Raw genomic sequence first — 14,960 nt, 5'->3', positions numbered from 1 at the left:
ACTTTTTCTACTACTTTGGGTCACCTCAAAACAAAACATGATAAAACAGTTGAGTTTTTCTATTTATATACCCTCTCAAGTTGTTTTAGGATTACAGTCCTTAAATATGTACAAAAAAGTAATTACTGTATTGGTGTTTTTCCTTCTGGTTTACTTCACTCTGTATAATAGGCTCCAGAGTGAAGTAAACCAGAAGGAAAAACACCAATACAGTATACTAACGCATATATATGGAATTTAGAAAGATGGTAACAATAACCCAGTGCACGAGACAGCAAAAGAGACACTGATGTATAGAACAGTCTTATGGACTCTGTGGGAGAGGGAGAGGGTGGGAAGATTTGGGAGAATGGCATTGAAACATGTAAAATATCATGTATGAAACGAGATGTCGGTCCAGGTTCGATGCACGATACTGGATACTTGGGACTAGTGCACTGGGACGACCCAGAGGGATGGTATGGGGAGGGAGGAGGGAGGAGGGTTCAGGATGGGGAACACATGTATACCTGTGGTGCATTCATTTTGATATTTGGCAAAACTAATACAATTATGTAAAGTTTAAAAATAAAATAAAATTAAGTATACAAAAAAAAAAAAAGTAATTACTGGGACTTCCCTGGTGGTCCAGTGGCTAAGAATCTGCCCTCCCAATGCAGGCAGCCAAGTTAGATCCCTGATCAGGGAACTACATCCCTCATGCTGAAAACAAGACCCAGCACAACCAAATAAATGAAGAAACAAATAAATAAATGTTTTTTTAAAGTTAGCATTATTTCTAGTAATAGGTGGAGAAGTCAAACACCATGAATCTTTAAAGAAGGGGGAGACATAATAGGTATAAATAGAAATTTTCTACTGTTTCTCCATCTGACTCCACCTAATTGCCTCAGGACCCCTCTCACTTAACCACACTGTGAGGGTATTAAGTGTGCATCAGAAAATGAGTGTGTGTGGATATGATCCAAATTGTTTTAGCAAACACAGTAACAAAGTGGGAAATGAATCATAAAGAGTAAGACGGGAAAGATGAGACATCACCCATTTCAGAACCCAGGCTCTGGTCTTTCTTCCTTGTGTCTTTATTCTCAGATAACACAAGACCTTTTCTCTTACAACTGAGATCCTGATTGTGCTTCTTTCCCTGACACTAAAAGGAATCCCAACAACAAATCTAGAATCTGACTCTTCCAATCAAGAGTCTCTCTCCGTGACCACAGCTGGGGGTTCATTCCTGTATCAATGGTTGAAGGAAACTGGACAAAAGTTAATGAGTTTAGCCTCATGAGTTTCTCTTCCTTACCTACTGAAATACAGTCATTACTTTTCCTGACATTTCTATTCATCTACCTGGTCACTCTGCTGGGAAACAGCCTCATCATTCTGGTTACCTTGGCTGACCCCATGCTGCACAGCCCCATGTACTTCTTCCTCAGGAACTTGTCCTTCTTAGAGATTGGCTTCAACCTAGTCATTGTGCCCAAGATGCTGGGGACCCTGATTGCCCAGGACACAACCATCTCCTTTCTTGGCTGTGCCACTCAGATGTATTTCTTCTTCTTCTTTGGGGTTTCTGAATGCTTCCTCCTGGCCACCATGGCCTATGACCGCTATGTAGCCATCTGCAGTCCCTTGCACTACCCAGTCATCATGAACCCAAGGACACGTGCCAAACTGGCAGCTGTCTCCTGGTTTCCAGGCATTCCCATGGCTACTGTGCAGACCACGTGGCTCTTCAGCTTTCCATTCTGTGGCATCAACAAGGTGAACCACTTCTTCTGTGACAGCCCTCCTGTGCTGAGGCTGATCTGTGCAGACACAGCGCTGTTTGAGATCTATGCCATCATTGGAACCATTCTGGTTGTCATGATTCCCTGCTTGCTGATCCTATGTTCCTACACTCGCATTGCTGCTGCCATCCTGAAGATTCTATCGGCTAAGGGGAAGCATAAAGCCTTCTCTACCTGCTCATCCCACCTACTTGTTGTCTCCCTCTTCTATGTATCTTTAAGCCTCACCTACTTTCGGCCTAAGTCCAATAATTCTCCTGAGAGCAAAAAAGTGCTATCACTGTGCTACACGGTTGTAACTCCCATGTTGAACCCCATCATCTACAGCTTGAGAAATAGTGAGGTGAAGAATGCCCTTGGTCGGACCTTCCACAAGGCTATGGGTGTCAGAACTGCATTCTGTAGGCATTTTGAGGTATAACTAAATTTATTAAGCGAGGAACAATCAGTTCCATGTTTGGATTCCTCTCTGCATCTATTCACATCTCCTCTAGGCCAAAAACTAGCTATTGAAAGGGCTGTTGAAAAGCACAGTGAAGACAAAGCAATATAGAAATAGATTAGTCCTATCTCACACCTGCCTCTTGAGAAACCTATATGCAGGTCAGGAAGCAACAGTTAGAACTGGACATGGAACAACAGACTGGATCCAAATAGGAAAAGGAGTACGTCAAGGCTGTATATTGTCACCCTGCTTATTTAACTTATATGCAGAGTACATCATGGGAAACGCTGGGCTGGAAGAAACAAAAGCCGGAATCAAGACTGCTGGGAGAAATATCAATAACCTCAGATATGCAGATGATACCACCCTTATGGCAGAAAGTGAAGAGGAACTAAAAAGCTTCTTGATGAAAGTGAAAGAGGAGAGTGAAAAAGTTGGCTTAAAACTCAACATTCAGAAAACTAAGATCATGGGATCTGGTCCCATCACTTCATGGGAAATATTTGGGGAAACAGTGGAAACAGTGCCAGAGTTTATTTTGGGGGGGTCCAAAATCACTGCAGGTGGTGATTGCAGCCATGAAATTAAAAGACGCTCACTCCTTGGATGGAAAGTTATGACCAACCTAGATAGCATATTCAAAAGCAGAGACATTACTTTGCCAACAAAGGTCCATCTAGTCAAGGCTAAACCATAGCCTGTGGTCATGTATGGATGTGAGAGTTGGACTGTGAAGAAACCTGAGCACTGAAGAATTGATGCTTTTGAACTGTGGTGTTAGAGAAGACTCTTGAGAGTCCCTTGGACTGCAAGGAGATCTAACCAGTCCATTCTGAAGGAGATCAACCCTGGGATTTCTTTGGAAGGAATGATGCTAAAACTGAAATTCCAGTACTTTGGCCACCTCATGTGAAGAGTTGACTCATTGGAAAAGACTGATGCTGGGAGGGATTTGGGGCAGGAGGAGAAGGGGACGCCAGAGGATGAGATGGCTGGATGGCATCACTGATTCGATGGACGTGAGTTTGGGTCAACTCTGGGAGTTGGTGATGGACAGGGAGGCCTGGCGTGCTGCGTTCATGGGGTTGCAAAGAATCGGACATGACTGAGCAACTGAACTGAACTGATCATCACACCTATCAAATTCCTCTGCTTACTTGTTATGCACTTATTTTTTTTCTCATTTGACATCTCTGTGGCGAATACATTCCAGAGCAAAACACATGGCATATTTACTCTGTAAATTTGCACCAAAGTGACTTACTTTGGGAGCAGTACAAAACTCTTTGAAATGTTAACTTGCAGACAGGAAGTTCTCTTGGCATTTATTATGTTTAAGACAAATCAAACTCCATTTAATAGGAAAAAAAAGTCTATAATCCCTTTAGGTCAAAATACTTCTCATTCATTCACTTCATTTTGCATGGCCCAAAGGCAGTATTGGCTCCTAAATTTGTTGGTATTTAGCATGGACAGAGAAAAGTGTATCACTAATCCCTGCAACTATGCCTTTCAGTTCAGTTCAGTCACTCAGTTGTGTCCAACTCTTTGCGACCCCATGGACTGCAGCACACCAGGCTTCCCTGTCCATCACCAACTCCTGGACCTCACTCAAACTCATGTCCACCAAATCAGTGATGCCATCCAACCATCTTAGCCTCTGTTGGCCCCTTCTCCTCCAGCCTTCAATCTTTCCTAGCATCAGGGTCTTTTCCTGAGTCAGTTCTTTGCATCAGGTGGCTAAAGTATTGGAGTTTCAGCTTCAGTATCAGTCCTTCCAATGACTATTCCTTTATAACCCAATATCCTCAGCCAACTCTTCTCAGGTTATTTTTCCCAGGTAGAATGATTGGAATTTCCAATTTTCTCTCTGAGTTTTTTTCCAAGTCTGTAAGCATTGTTGAAGTAATTTCAAATTTTCACAAACATAATTTCAGTCATGAGGCTTTTTTCTTCAAGGCTTATAATGGATCCTATCTACTCCAGTATAGGCCTTATTGACAACTGTTATGTTTTGCCTGAAAAGTAAAAGTGTTATTTGTTCAGTCTTGTCCAACTCTTTGCAACCCAATGGACTGTAGCTTGGCAGGCTCCTCTGCCCATGGGATTCTCCACGCAAGAATACTGGAGTGGATAGCCATTTCCTTGTCCATGGGACCTTCACAACCCAGGGATCAAACCCAGGTCTCCTGAATTGCAGGCAGATACTTTACTGTCTGAATCCCCAGGGAATCAATCCCCTATGTTTTGGCTAGTGCTTTTCAATTTTAAAAATTTGTGTTTGTTGATGTGAAAATACAAAAGACCATAAAACACAATTACTGCCTTCAGAACTTTATAATTTACTCAACAATAAAAATTATAAAAGAAAAGCCACAAATTGCTAAAATAAGGGAATATTACTTTACATAAAGGGGCTTTTATCATATTCTGTCATTTACTAGGAGGGTGACCATGGGAAAGTAAATCAAATTCTCTATGCCTCTTTCCTCATCTGTAAAATGATGCATGTAAGAATAGTGTCTATATTGTAGGTGTGTTTTTAAGAGTAAATATTACATATAAACCATTTATGATAGCACTAAGCATATTGTAGATCCAAATATAGGTATTTACTCTTCAGATCAGATCAGATCAGATCAGTCGCTCAGTCGTGTCTGACTCTTTGCCACCCCATGAACTGCAGCACGCCAGGCCTCCCTGTCCATCGCCAACTCCCGGAGTTCACCCAGACTCACATCCATTGAGTCAGTGATGCCATCCAGCCATCTCATCCTCTGTCGTCCCCTACTCCTCCTGCCCCCAATGCCTCCCAGCATCAGAGTCTTTTCCAATGAGTCAACTCTTCACATGAGGTGGCCAAAGTACTGGAATTTCAGCTTTAGCATCATTCCTTCCAAAGAAATCCCAGGGCTGATCTCCTTTAGAATGGCCTGGTTGGATCTCCTTGCAGTCCAAGGGACTCTCAAGAGTCTTCTCCAACACCACTGTTCAAAAGCATCAATTCTTCAGTGCTGAGTCTTCTTCACAGTCCAACGCTCACATCCATACATGACCACGGGAAAAACCATAGCCTTGACTAGACGAACCTTTGTTGGCAAAGTAATGTCTCTGCTTTTGAATATGCTATCTAGGTTGGTCATAACTTTCCTTCCAAGGAGGAAGCGTCTTTTAATTTCAATGCTGCAGTCACCATCTGCAGTGATTTTGGAGCCCAGAAAAATAAAGTCTGACACTGTTTCCACTGTTTCCCCATCTATTTCCCATGAAGTGGTGGCACCGGATGCCATGATCTTTGTTTTCTGAATGTTGAGCTTTAAACCAACTTTTTCACTCTCCTCTCTCACTTTCATCAAGAGGCTTTTGAGTTCCTCTTCACTTTCTGCCATAAGGGTGGTGTCATCTGCATATCTGAGGTTATTGAGATTTCTCCCAGCAATCTTGATTCCAGCTTATGTTTCTTCCAGTCCAGCGTTTCTCATGATGTACTCTGCATATAAGTTAAATAAGCAGGGTGACAATATACAGCCTTGACGAACTCCTTTTCCTATTTGGAACCAGTCTGTTGTTCCATGTCCAGTTCTAACTGTTGCTTCCTGACCTGCATACAAATTTCTCAAGAGGCAGATCAGGTGGTCTGGTATTCCGATCTCTTTCAGAATTTTCCACAGTTTATTGTGATCCACACAGTCAAAGGCTTTGGCATAGTCAATAAACAGAAATAGATGTTTTTCTGGAACTCTCTTGCTTTTTCCATGATCCAGCGGATGTTGGCAATTTGATCTCTGGTTCCTCTGTCTTTTCTAAAGCTTGAACATCAGAAAGTTCACAGTTCACATATTGCTGAAGCTTGGCTTGGACAGTTTTGAGCATTACTTACTAGCGTGTGAGATGAGTGCAATTGTGCGGTAGTTTGAGCATTCTTTGGCATTGCCTTTCTTTGAGATGGGAATGAAAACTGACCTTTCCCAGTCCTGTGGCCACTGCTGAGTTTTCCAAATTTGCTGGCATATTGAGTGCAGCACTTTCACAGCATCATCTTTCAGGATTTGAAAGAGCTCAACTGGAATTCCATCACCTCCACTAGCTTTGTTTGTAGTGATGCTTTCTAAGGCCCACTTGACTTCACATTCCAGGATGTCTGGCTCTAGGTCATGATCACACCATCATGATTATCTGGGTCATGAAGATCTTTTTTGTACAGTTCTTTTGTGTATTCTTGCCATCTCTTCTTAATATCTTCTGCTTCTGTTAGGTCCATACCATTTCTGTACTTTATCGAGCTCATCTTTGCATGAAATGTTCCTTTGGTATCTCTGATTTTCTTGAAGAGATCCCTAGTCTTTCCCATTCTGTTGTTTTCCTCTATTTCTTTGCATTGATTGCTGAAGAAGGCTTTCTTATCTCTTCTGGCTATTCTTTGGAACTCTGCATTCAGATGTTTATATCTTTCCTTTTCTCCTTTGCTTTTCGCTTCTCTTCTTTCCATAGCTATTTGTAAGGCCTCCCCAGACAGCCATTTTGCTTTTTTGCATTTCTTTTCTATGGGAATGGTCTTGATCCCTGTCTCCTGTACAATGTCACGAACCTCATTTACTCTTAGCAAGTACCTTATCTGACTGAGTCCCTCATTTTATAGCTAAGGAAAGCAAGGTTCAAAGATATTTTATTACATATGTTTAAACAAAATTCAGATGCCTTGAATCTCAATTCTCTATTTTTTTTTAGTATCATGCCCTGTGGGCTACAGTCCATGGGGTCACAAGAGTCAGACATGACTAAGAGACTAAACCACTGCCACCACTGAATAGCTAATTAAGCAAGTAATTAACTCAAATTCAAAGTAAAAGAAAACTTTAAAAAATAAGAATGGGTGCTCACTTCGGCAGCGCATATAATAATATTGGAATGATACAGAGATTAGCATGGCCACTGCACAAGGATGACATGAAAATTCATGAAGCATTCCATATTTTTAAAACCAGACAAAGACAATACAAAAAAAGAAAACTACAGACCAATATCACTGATGAACATAGATGCAAAAATCCTCAACAAAATTTTAGCAAACAGAATTCAGCAGCACATCAAAAAGCTCATACACCATGATCAAGTTGGGTTTATTCCAAGAATGCAAAGATTCTTATTGAAGAATGCAAATCAATCAATGTGATATACCATATTAACAAACTGAAAAATAAAAACCATATGATTATCTCAATAGAAGCAGAAAAAGTCTTTAACAAAATTTAGCACCCATTTATGATTAAAACTCTTCAGAAAATCAGCATAGAAAGAACCTACCTCAATATAGTAAAGGCCATATATGATAAGCCTACAGCAAACATTATTCTCAATGGTGAAAAACTGAAAGCATTCCCCCTACGATCAGGAAGAAGACAAGGGGTCCAGTTTCACCACTATTATTCAACATAGTTCTGGAAGTTCTAGCTACAGCAATCAAAGAAAAAGAAGTAAAAGGAATCCAGATCAGGAAAGAAGAAGTAAAGCTCTCACTGTTTGCAGATGACATGATACTGTACATAGAAAACCCTAAAGACAGTATCAGAAAATTACTAAAGCTAATCAGTGAATTTAGCAAAGTTGCAGGATACAAAATCAATACACAGAAATCACTTGCATTTCTATATAGTAATGATGAAAACTCAGAAAGAGAAATTATGGCATCAATCCCATGCACCAGTGCAACAAAAAGAATTAAATATCTAGGAATAAACTTACCTAAGGAGACAAAAGAACTGTACACAGAAAATTTTAAGACACTAATGAAAGAAATCAAAGATGACATAAACACGTGGAGAGATATTCCATGTTCCTGAGTAGGAAGAATCAATATTGTGAAAAAGACTATACTCCCAAATGCAATCTACAGATTCAGTGTGATCTCTATCAAATTACCAATGGCATTTTCCACAGAACTAGAACAAAAAATTTCACTATTAATATGGAAACACAAAAGACCCTGAATAGCCAAAGCAGTCTTGAGAAAAAAGAATGGAGCTGGAGGAATCACCCTTCCTGACTTCAGATTATACTACAAAGCTACAGTCATCAAGAGAGTATGGTACTGGCACAAAAACAGAAATATAGACCAATGGAACAACATATAAAGCCCAAAAATAAACCCATGTGCCTATGGGTACCTTATTTTTGACAAAGGAGGCAAGAATATACAATGGGGCAAAGAAAGCCTCTTTAATAAATGGTGCTGGGAAAACTGGACAGCTACATGTAAAAGAATGAAATTAGAACACTTCCTAGCACAATACACAAAGATAAACTCAAAATGGATTAAAGACCTAAATGTAAGACCAGAAACTATAAAACTCTTAGAGGAAAGCATAGGCAGAACACTCGATAACATAAATCAAAGCAAGATCCTCTAGGACCCACCTCCTAGAGTAATGGAAATAAAAACAAAAGTATACAAGTGGGATCTGATTAAACTTAAAAGCTTTTGCACAGCAAAGGAAACGATAAGCAAGGTGAAAAGACAATCCTCAGAATGGCATAAAATAATAGCAAATGAAACAAGTGACAAATTATTGATTTCCAAAATATACAAGCACCTCATACAATTCAATACCAGAAAAACAAACAATCCAATCAAAAAGTGGGAAAAAGACCTAAACAGACATTTCTCCAAAGAAGACATACAGATGGCTAAGAAACACATGAAAAGATGCTCAACATTGCTCATTATTAGAGAAATGCAAATCAAAACTACAATGAGATATGACCTCACACCAGTCAGAATGGCCATCATCAAAAAGTCTACAAACAATAAATGCTGGAGAGGATGTGGAGAAAAGGGAATGCTCTTGCACTGTTGGTAGAAATGTAAGCTGACACAGCCACTTTGGAAGGCAGTATGGAGATTCCTTAAAAAAACTAGGAATAAAACCACCATATGACCCAGCACTCCCACTCCTAGGCATATACCCTGAAGAAACCAAAATTCAAAAAGACACATGTATCCCATTGTTCATTGCAGCACTATTTACAATAGCTATAACATGGAAGCAACCTAGATGTCCATCGACAGATGAATGGATAAAAAAGTTGTGGTACATATACACAATGGAATAGTATTTAGCCATAAAAAGGAATGCCTTTGAGTCAGTTCTAATGAAGTGGATGAATCTAGAGCCTATTATACAGAGTGAAGTAAGTCAGAAAGAGAAGGATAAATTTCATATTCTAATATATATATACGGAATCTAGAAAAATGGTACTGAAGAATTTATTTACAGGGCAGCAATGGAGAAACAGACATAGAGAATAGACATGGACATGGGGAGAGGGGAAGAGAGGGTGAGATGTATGGAAAGAGTAACATGTAAACTTACATTACCATATGTAAAATAGATAGCCAATGGGAATTTGCTGTATGGCTCAGGAAACTCAAAGAGGGGCTCTATATCAACCTAGAGGGGTGGGATGGGGAGGGAGATGGGGGGAGGTTCAAAAGGGATGGGATATATATATACCTATGGCTGATTCATATTGAGGTTTGGAAGAAAACAACAAAATTCTGTAAAGCAATTATCCTTCAATTAAAAAACAAATAATTTTTAAAAATAAAATAAAAGAAGAAGAATGGGGGAGAATGTTAATTCTTCAATCAGTTTAAATTCATTATTAACTCTGAATAAATAACAACAAATGAGCAGTCCCAGTAACATCAGTAAATTCATCAAAAGCCACAGAAAACCACTCATAATCACTCGCTTTACTTTTTTTTTTTTATTTTAACTTCTTTATTAAGGTGGATACACATTCTCATATTAACAATTCTTGTGAACAAAAGCAACCAAAATAAGGCAATAGTAAGATGTGCTTCACATAAAAACAATCAAGTGGCTAAGAGGAGATCTGGCCCTGTACAACAGAAAGATTAAGAAGCAAAACGTGAATAAGTCCTATATTCCAGAAGCTACCCAAATGTGTGAGCAAAGACAGCACACCCATAATATAGCTCACTTAGGTTCCTTCTTTATGACGCATAATTCCTTAATTATCCATTTGTGAAATAAGAACAAACATTAAGAAATGTGAAATCCAAATTGCATTCATTTTCACAATATCAATACTAAACTCAAGACAGCAACTTCGTTGAATATAAATGTTTCAAAAGTAAAAGGCAATCTTAATTTTTTTTATCCTATGAATAGGGTCTGTAAAAATAGGTAAATTATTTTACTGTACTTGCAGGAGATTAGGTCTCAGCCTGCACGGAAGGAGCATAAGCAACAAAAGACAACAAACAAATATTACTAGGAGTAATGCCCATACATATCAAACTATCTAGGTGAACCATGTTTTACTTATGTAGCAAATCTATTAAATAACTAGCATATGGAAGCTTACACCTCATGCGAGAGAATTACCAAATTAACTATACATCTATTAGAAGTCTCTAAACCCCACTCCCCAATCAATTTTAGTACACCTACCAAGTACTGTAGGTCATTTAGAAAAACAGAAATAAAACATACATCAGCATTTGTAATTAAGCATTTTTCATAACATATAAACAGTGTTCAGATATGAACTGTTAACTAAATGTTTTTTCTAAATATGATTTATGTAATCAAGACTTTCTTAAACAAAAACACATCTTAGGAATATGATCTGTACAAACTTACAGTAGTGTAATATTCCAAAAGAGATTTTCTTCCTATTATGATATGACAATAAAACTCTTTTCTGAGTGAAGATATACGTTAAGGCTTAAGGTGTAAACACTTTGGAAGGAAAACAACTTAGTGAAGAAATTACCGTTCATTTAAAAATGTGTATCATCTCATAATAGGCCCCTGAATTTTCAAATTCACATGTGAGAATACATTTACATCTTAAATTCCTAGAAAAGGCACAAGCTTTATGTAAAAAAGCAGCAAAATTTTAAACCCACCAATTTACTGAAAAAGCCATTACTTTTATTAGAAACAAAAAATGCTTCTCAAGGTGTTGGCAACAGGTCATAGTACAGACATTTATTTCATACAGTGTACTTCTCCCTTCAATTATATTCCAGTTGGAGGAGGAATACCTCCTTGAGAAGTAGAAGTGTTTGATGGACTGTGAAAGCTGGTTTCCTTATACACAAACCATGCATTTCCTCCCCAAAGTATCATATTCAGAAAGCCAAAGATCACAGACACGTTTAGGGATCCCATACTAGTCACAGAGACAAACTGGCACATCACTCCTTGAACATTACAAGTCTTAAGTTCCTGGACAATACTGGAACCAGTAGCTGCTTTAATGTCTGTAAGAGCTTTAGCCCAGGCTGAAGTGCTCACCAACCACAAAAAAAGTCACAACAATAGTAATTACAAAGTCAGTCGTGGTAAGCTTTCGACTATCACGATACAGGTTCGTGTAACCAACATACAGCAGAAGAGCAGCAATGCAGTACAGGAAGACAAAGACTGCAAAAGTGACATAGAACTGCGCAGAAGAGGAGTAATCTCCAATAAGGACACAATTTTTCCAATCTACACCACAGACATTTCCACCTTGAGGTGCCTGAAATGATGCTTCATTCAACCTGAATGGATAACCAAAAGCAGCTGTAATCGTTTTATTCTCAGGACCTGTAGTACAAGACACTTGAATTTCTGTTTTGCCCTTAAAACCTCCACAGGTAGCAAAAGCAAAGATAGAAGCAATCCACTCGAGGACTTTGATGAAGCCAAGAGGCTCCTTGAGCGGGTTGAGGTTGAGCTGGAAGGAGGACATCCTCTGAGGGAAGGAGGGAAAGAGTGTTAGGCGGAGGAGGAGGGGGACCGACCAGACAGAGCTACATGGCCACGAGGAAGGGGTCGCTTTACTTTTTAATTGACTGGTACTGATACTGCTCCCGAGGTCTTCAATTCCTCAAGGACCAGTTCTCACCAAAATGATAATTGTTTTAAGCAAGTTTATTTTCTCTAGACACATTTGTTTTGGTTGTTCCAGTCAAACATAATTTTATCAACTCATCATTGGTAAAAGGCTTTCCTTGTTTGGCTAACAAATGAGCCACTTGGAAGCTTTGCTTGCAGCCCCACTTTAATTTTTTCTTTTTTGTAAAGACTTTCTGCCATAATAAGATATTCCATTGAGTTTTCAAATTTCTCTGGCTGTTGCTTTCTGTAAGTTGGAAATATTCCAGTGAGTACTTGGTGTAGTAATGTCTACATGTATTGTCTATGCTTGGCAAAGCCTGAATATCATTACATTATAAATACAATGATTTACCATCTAATTTGATGTCAGAATATTCTACACTCCTCTGCTCTTTAAAATGTGACATTTGATATAACTTTTTTCTTTTTTTTTTTTCAAAAGTTTTAAATTTTATTTTATTTTTAAACTTTACAATATTGTATTAGTTTTGCCAAATATCGAAATGAATCTGCCACAAGTATACCTGTGTTCCCCATCCTGAACCCTCCTCCATCCTCCCTCCCCATACCCTCCCTCTGGGTCGTCCCAGTGCACCAGCCCCAAGCATCCAGTATCGTGCATCGAACCTGGACTGGCGACTCCTTTCATACATGATATTATATATGTTTCAATGCCATTCTCCCAAATCTCCCCACCCTCCCCCTCTCCCACAGAGTCCATAAGACTGTTCTATACAACAGTGTCTCTTTTGCTGTCTCGTACACAGGGTTATTGTTACCATCTTTCTAAATTCCATGTATATGCGTTAGTATACTGTATTGGTGTTTTTCTTTCTGGCTTACTTCACTCTGTATAATAGGTTCCAGTTTCATCCATCTCATTAGAACTGATTCAAATGTATTCTTTTTAATGGCTGAGTAATACTCCATTGTGTATATGTACCACAGCTTTCTTATCCATTCATCTGCTGATGGGCATCTAGGTTGCTTCCATGTCCTGGCTATTATAAACAGTGCTGCGATGAACACTGGGGTACACATGTCTCTTTCCCTTCTGGTTTCCTCAGTGTGTATGCCCAGCAGTGGGATTGCTGGATCATAAGGCAGTTCTATTTCCAGTTTTTTAAGGAATCTCCACACTGTTCTCCATAGTGGCTGTACTAGTTTGCATTCCCACCAACAGTGTAAGAGAGTTCCCTTTTCTCCACACCCTCTCCAGCATTTATTGCTTGTAGACTTTTGGATCGCAGCCATTCTGACTGGCCTGAAATGGTACCTCATAGTGGTTTTGATTTGCATTTCTCTGATAATGAGTGATGTTGAGCATCTTTTCATGTGTTTGTTAGCCATCTGTATGTCTTCTTTGGAGAAATGTCTATTTAGTTCTTTGGCCCATTTTTTGATTGGGTCATTTATTTTTCTGGAGTTGAGCTGTAGGAGTTGCTTGTATATTTTTGAGATGTCTGCACTGGTAACAAAATAAATGTTACAGTACAGAAGTACACATGGCACTCAAAATGTCAAGCAGTAACCTCATCACTGTGCTTTTCTCTTAAACTTGTAATGTTTATTTTTTGCAAGAGTAATTCACTCTTAGCAGCAAACAGGGCTGTGAACATACTCTTATAACTTGAAAACAGCTACAAAAAGAACTGACCAATTAAGCTGTGACCATTTCCCTCCTATGTTTACCTCCCAGCTCCTGGAAATTTTTTTCCAGTTTTATTTAGATATAATTGACATATAACATTTTATAAGTTTAAGGTACAGCATAATAATTTAATACATGTACACATTTCAAAATGATCACCGCAATACGTTTAGTTAATATGTCGCTTCATATACTTACAACTTTGTTCTTGTGCATCCCCATGATTATTAATGCCCAAGCAGAAGATGAAAGTACCACTAATGTATGAACTTCAAACAACCATTCAGTTTTGATGTTATAGCATGAAGTAACTATGATATGTAAATGAATGAGCATGGCTGAATTTCAATAAAACTTTACTTCTAGGTACTAGAATTTGGATTTTATATACCTTTTTTTTTTGCAGGATACATGATGAATACACATAATTGTATTTTTATACACTTGCAGTGAACAAGCTGAAAAATAAAATTTAGAATTTCTGTTTGCAATTACATAAAAAAGAATAAAACATATAGGAATAAATGTAACAGAAGTACAAACCTTATACTCTGAAAGTTGTAAAACGTTGAAGGAAATTAAAGAAGATCTAAATGAATGTAAAAGTATCCAAGGTTCATGAATCAAAAAAACTTAATATCATTGAGATAGCAATGTGCTTCAGATTCATCTACAGAGTCAACACAATCCCTATCAGAATCTCAGGTGACAGAGATTCTTACTTCACATCATAAACAAAAATTAACTCAAAATGGATCAATGACTTAACTGTAAGAATTCAAACTACAGAGTTCTTAAAATACAGCACAAGCGTACATCTTCATGATCTTAGATTTGGAAATGGATTCTTAGATATGACACCAAAAGCCCAAGCAAACAAAGAAAAAACAGTAAATACATTCAGTTCAGTCGCTCAGTCGTGTCTGACCCTTTGCGACCCCGTGGACTTCAGCACACCCAGCTTCCCTGTTCTTCACCAACTCGCAGAGCTTGCTCAGACTCATGTCCGTCGAGTCAGTGATGCCGTCCAACCATCTCATCCTCTGTTGTCCCCTTTTCCTCCCGTCTTCAATCTTTCCCAGCATCAGTGTCTTTTCAATTGAGTCAGTTCTTCGCATCAGATGGCCTGGATTTTATATACTTTTTATGTGTCAAGG

The 14,960-nt window shown here is 38.7% G+C and overlaps 1 protein-coding gene, 1 non-coding gene and 1 pseudogene across 3 annotated transcripts; 2 read left to right on the top strand and 1 right to left on the bottom strand.

Moving 5' to 3' along the window:
* Positions 1–1,242: 1,242 nt before the first annotated feature.
* On the top strand, positions 1,243–2,211 carry LOC147357844 (olfactory receptor 10A5-like). The gene has a single exon (XM_086340356.1). It carries the CDS (start codon positions 1,243–1,245, stop codon positions 2,209–2,211), a length of 969 nt encoding a protein of 322 aa, XP_086196482.1.
* Positions 2,212–7,108: 4,897 nt separating this feature from the next.
* Positions 7,109–7,212, top strand: LOC147357843 (U6 spliceosomal RNA). The gene has a single exon (XR_015142537.1). It is a non-coding gene; the product is annotated as a U6 spliceosomal RNA (small nuclear RNA).
* A 3,964-nt stretch (positions 7,213–11,176) lies between these two features.
* LOC147357842 (synaptophysin-like protein 1 pseudogene) lies at positions 11,177–12,067 on the bottom strand (annotated as a pseudogene). The gene has a single exon (XR_015142115.1). The product of XR_015142115.1 is annotated as a synaptophysin-like protein 1 pseudogene (transcript).
* Positions 12,068–14,960: the final 2,893 nt, after the last annotated feature.

The sequence above is a fragment of the Bos grunniens genome, chromosome 15 (genome assembly GCF_055505025.1).
Source record: "Bos grunniens cultivar Pamir isolate PY7600 chromosome 15, Bosgru_T2T1.0, whole genome shotgun sequence".
In the NCBI taxonomy this organism is placed as follows: domain Eukaryota; kingdom Metazoa; phylum Chordata; class Mammalia; order Artiodactyla; family Bovidae; genus Bos; species Bos grunniens.
The sequence above is the reverse complement of the archived record's forward strand: the minus strand, read 5'-3'. Positions and strand labels throughout refer to the sequence as shown.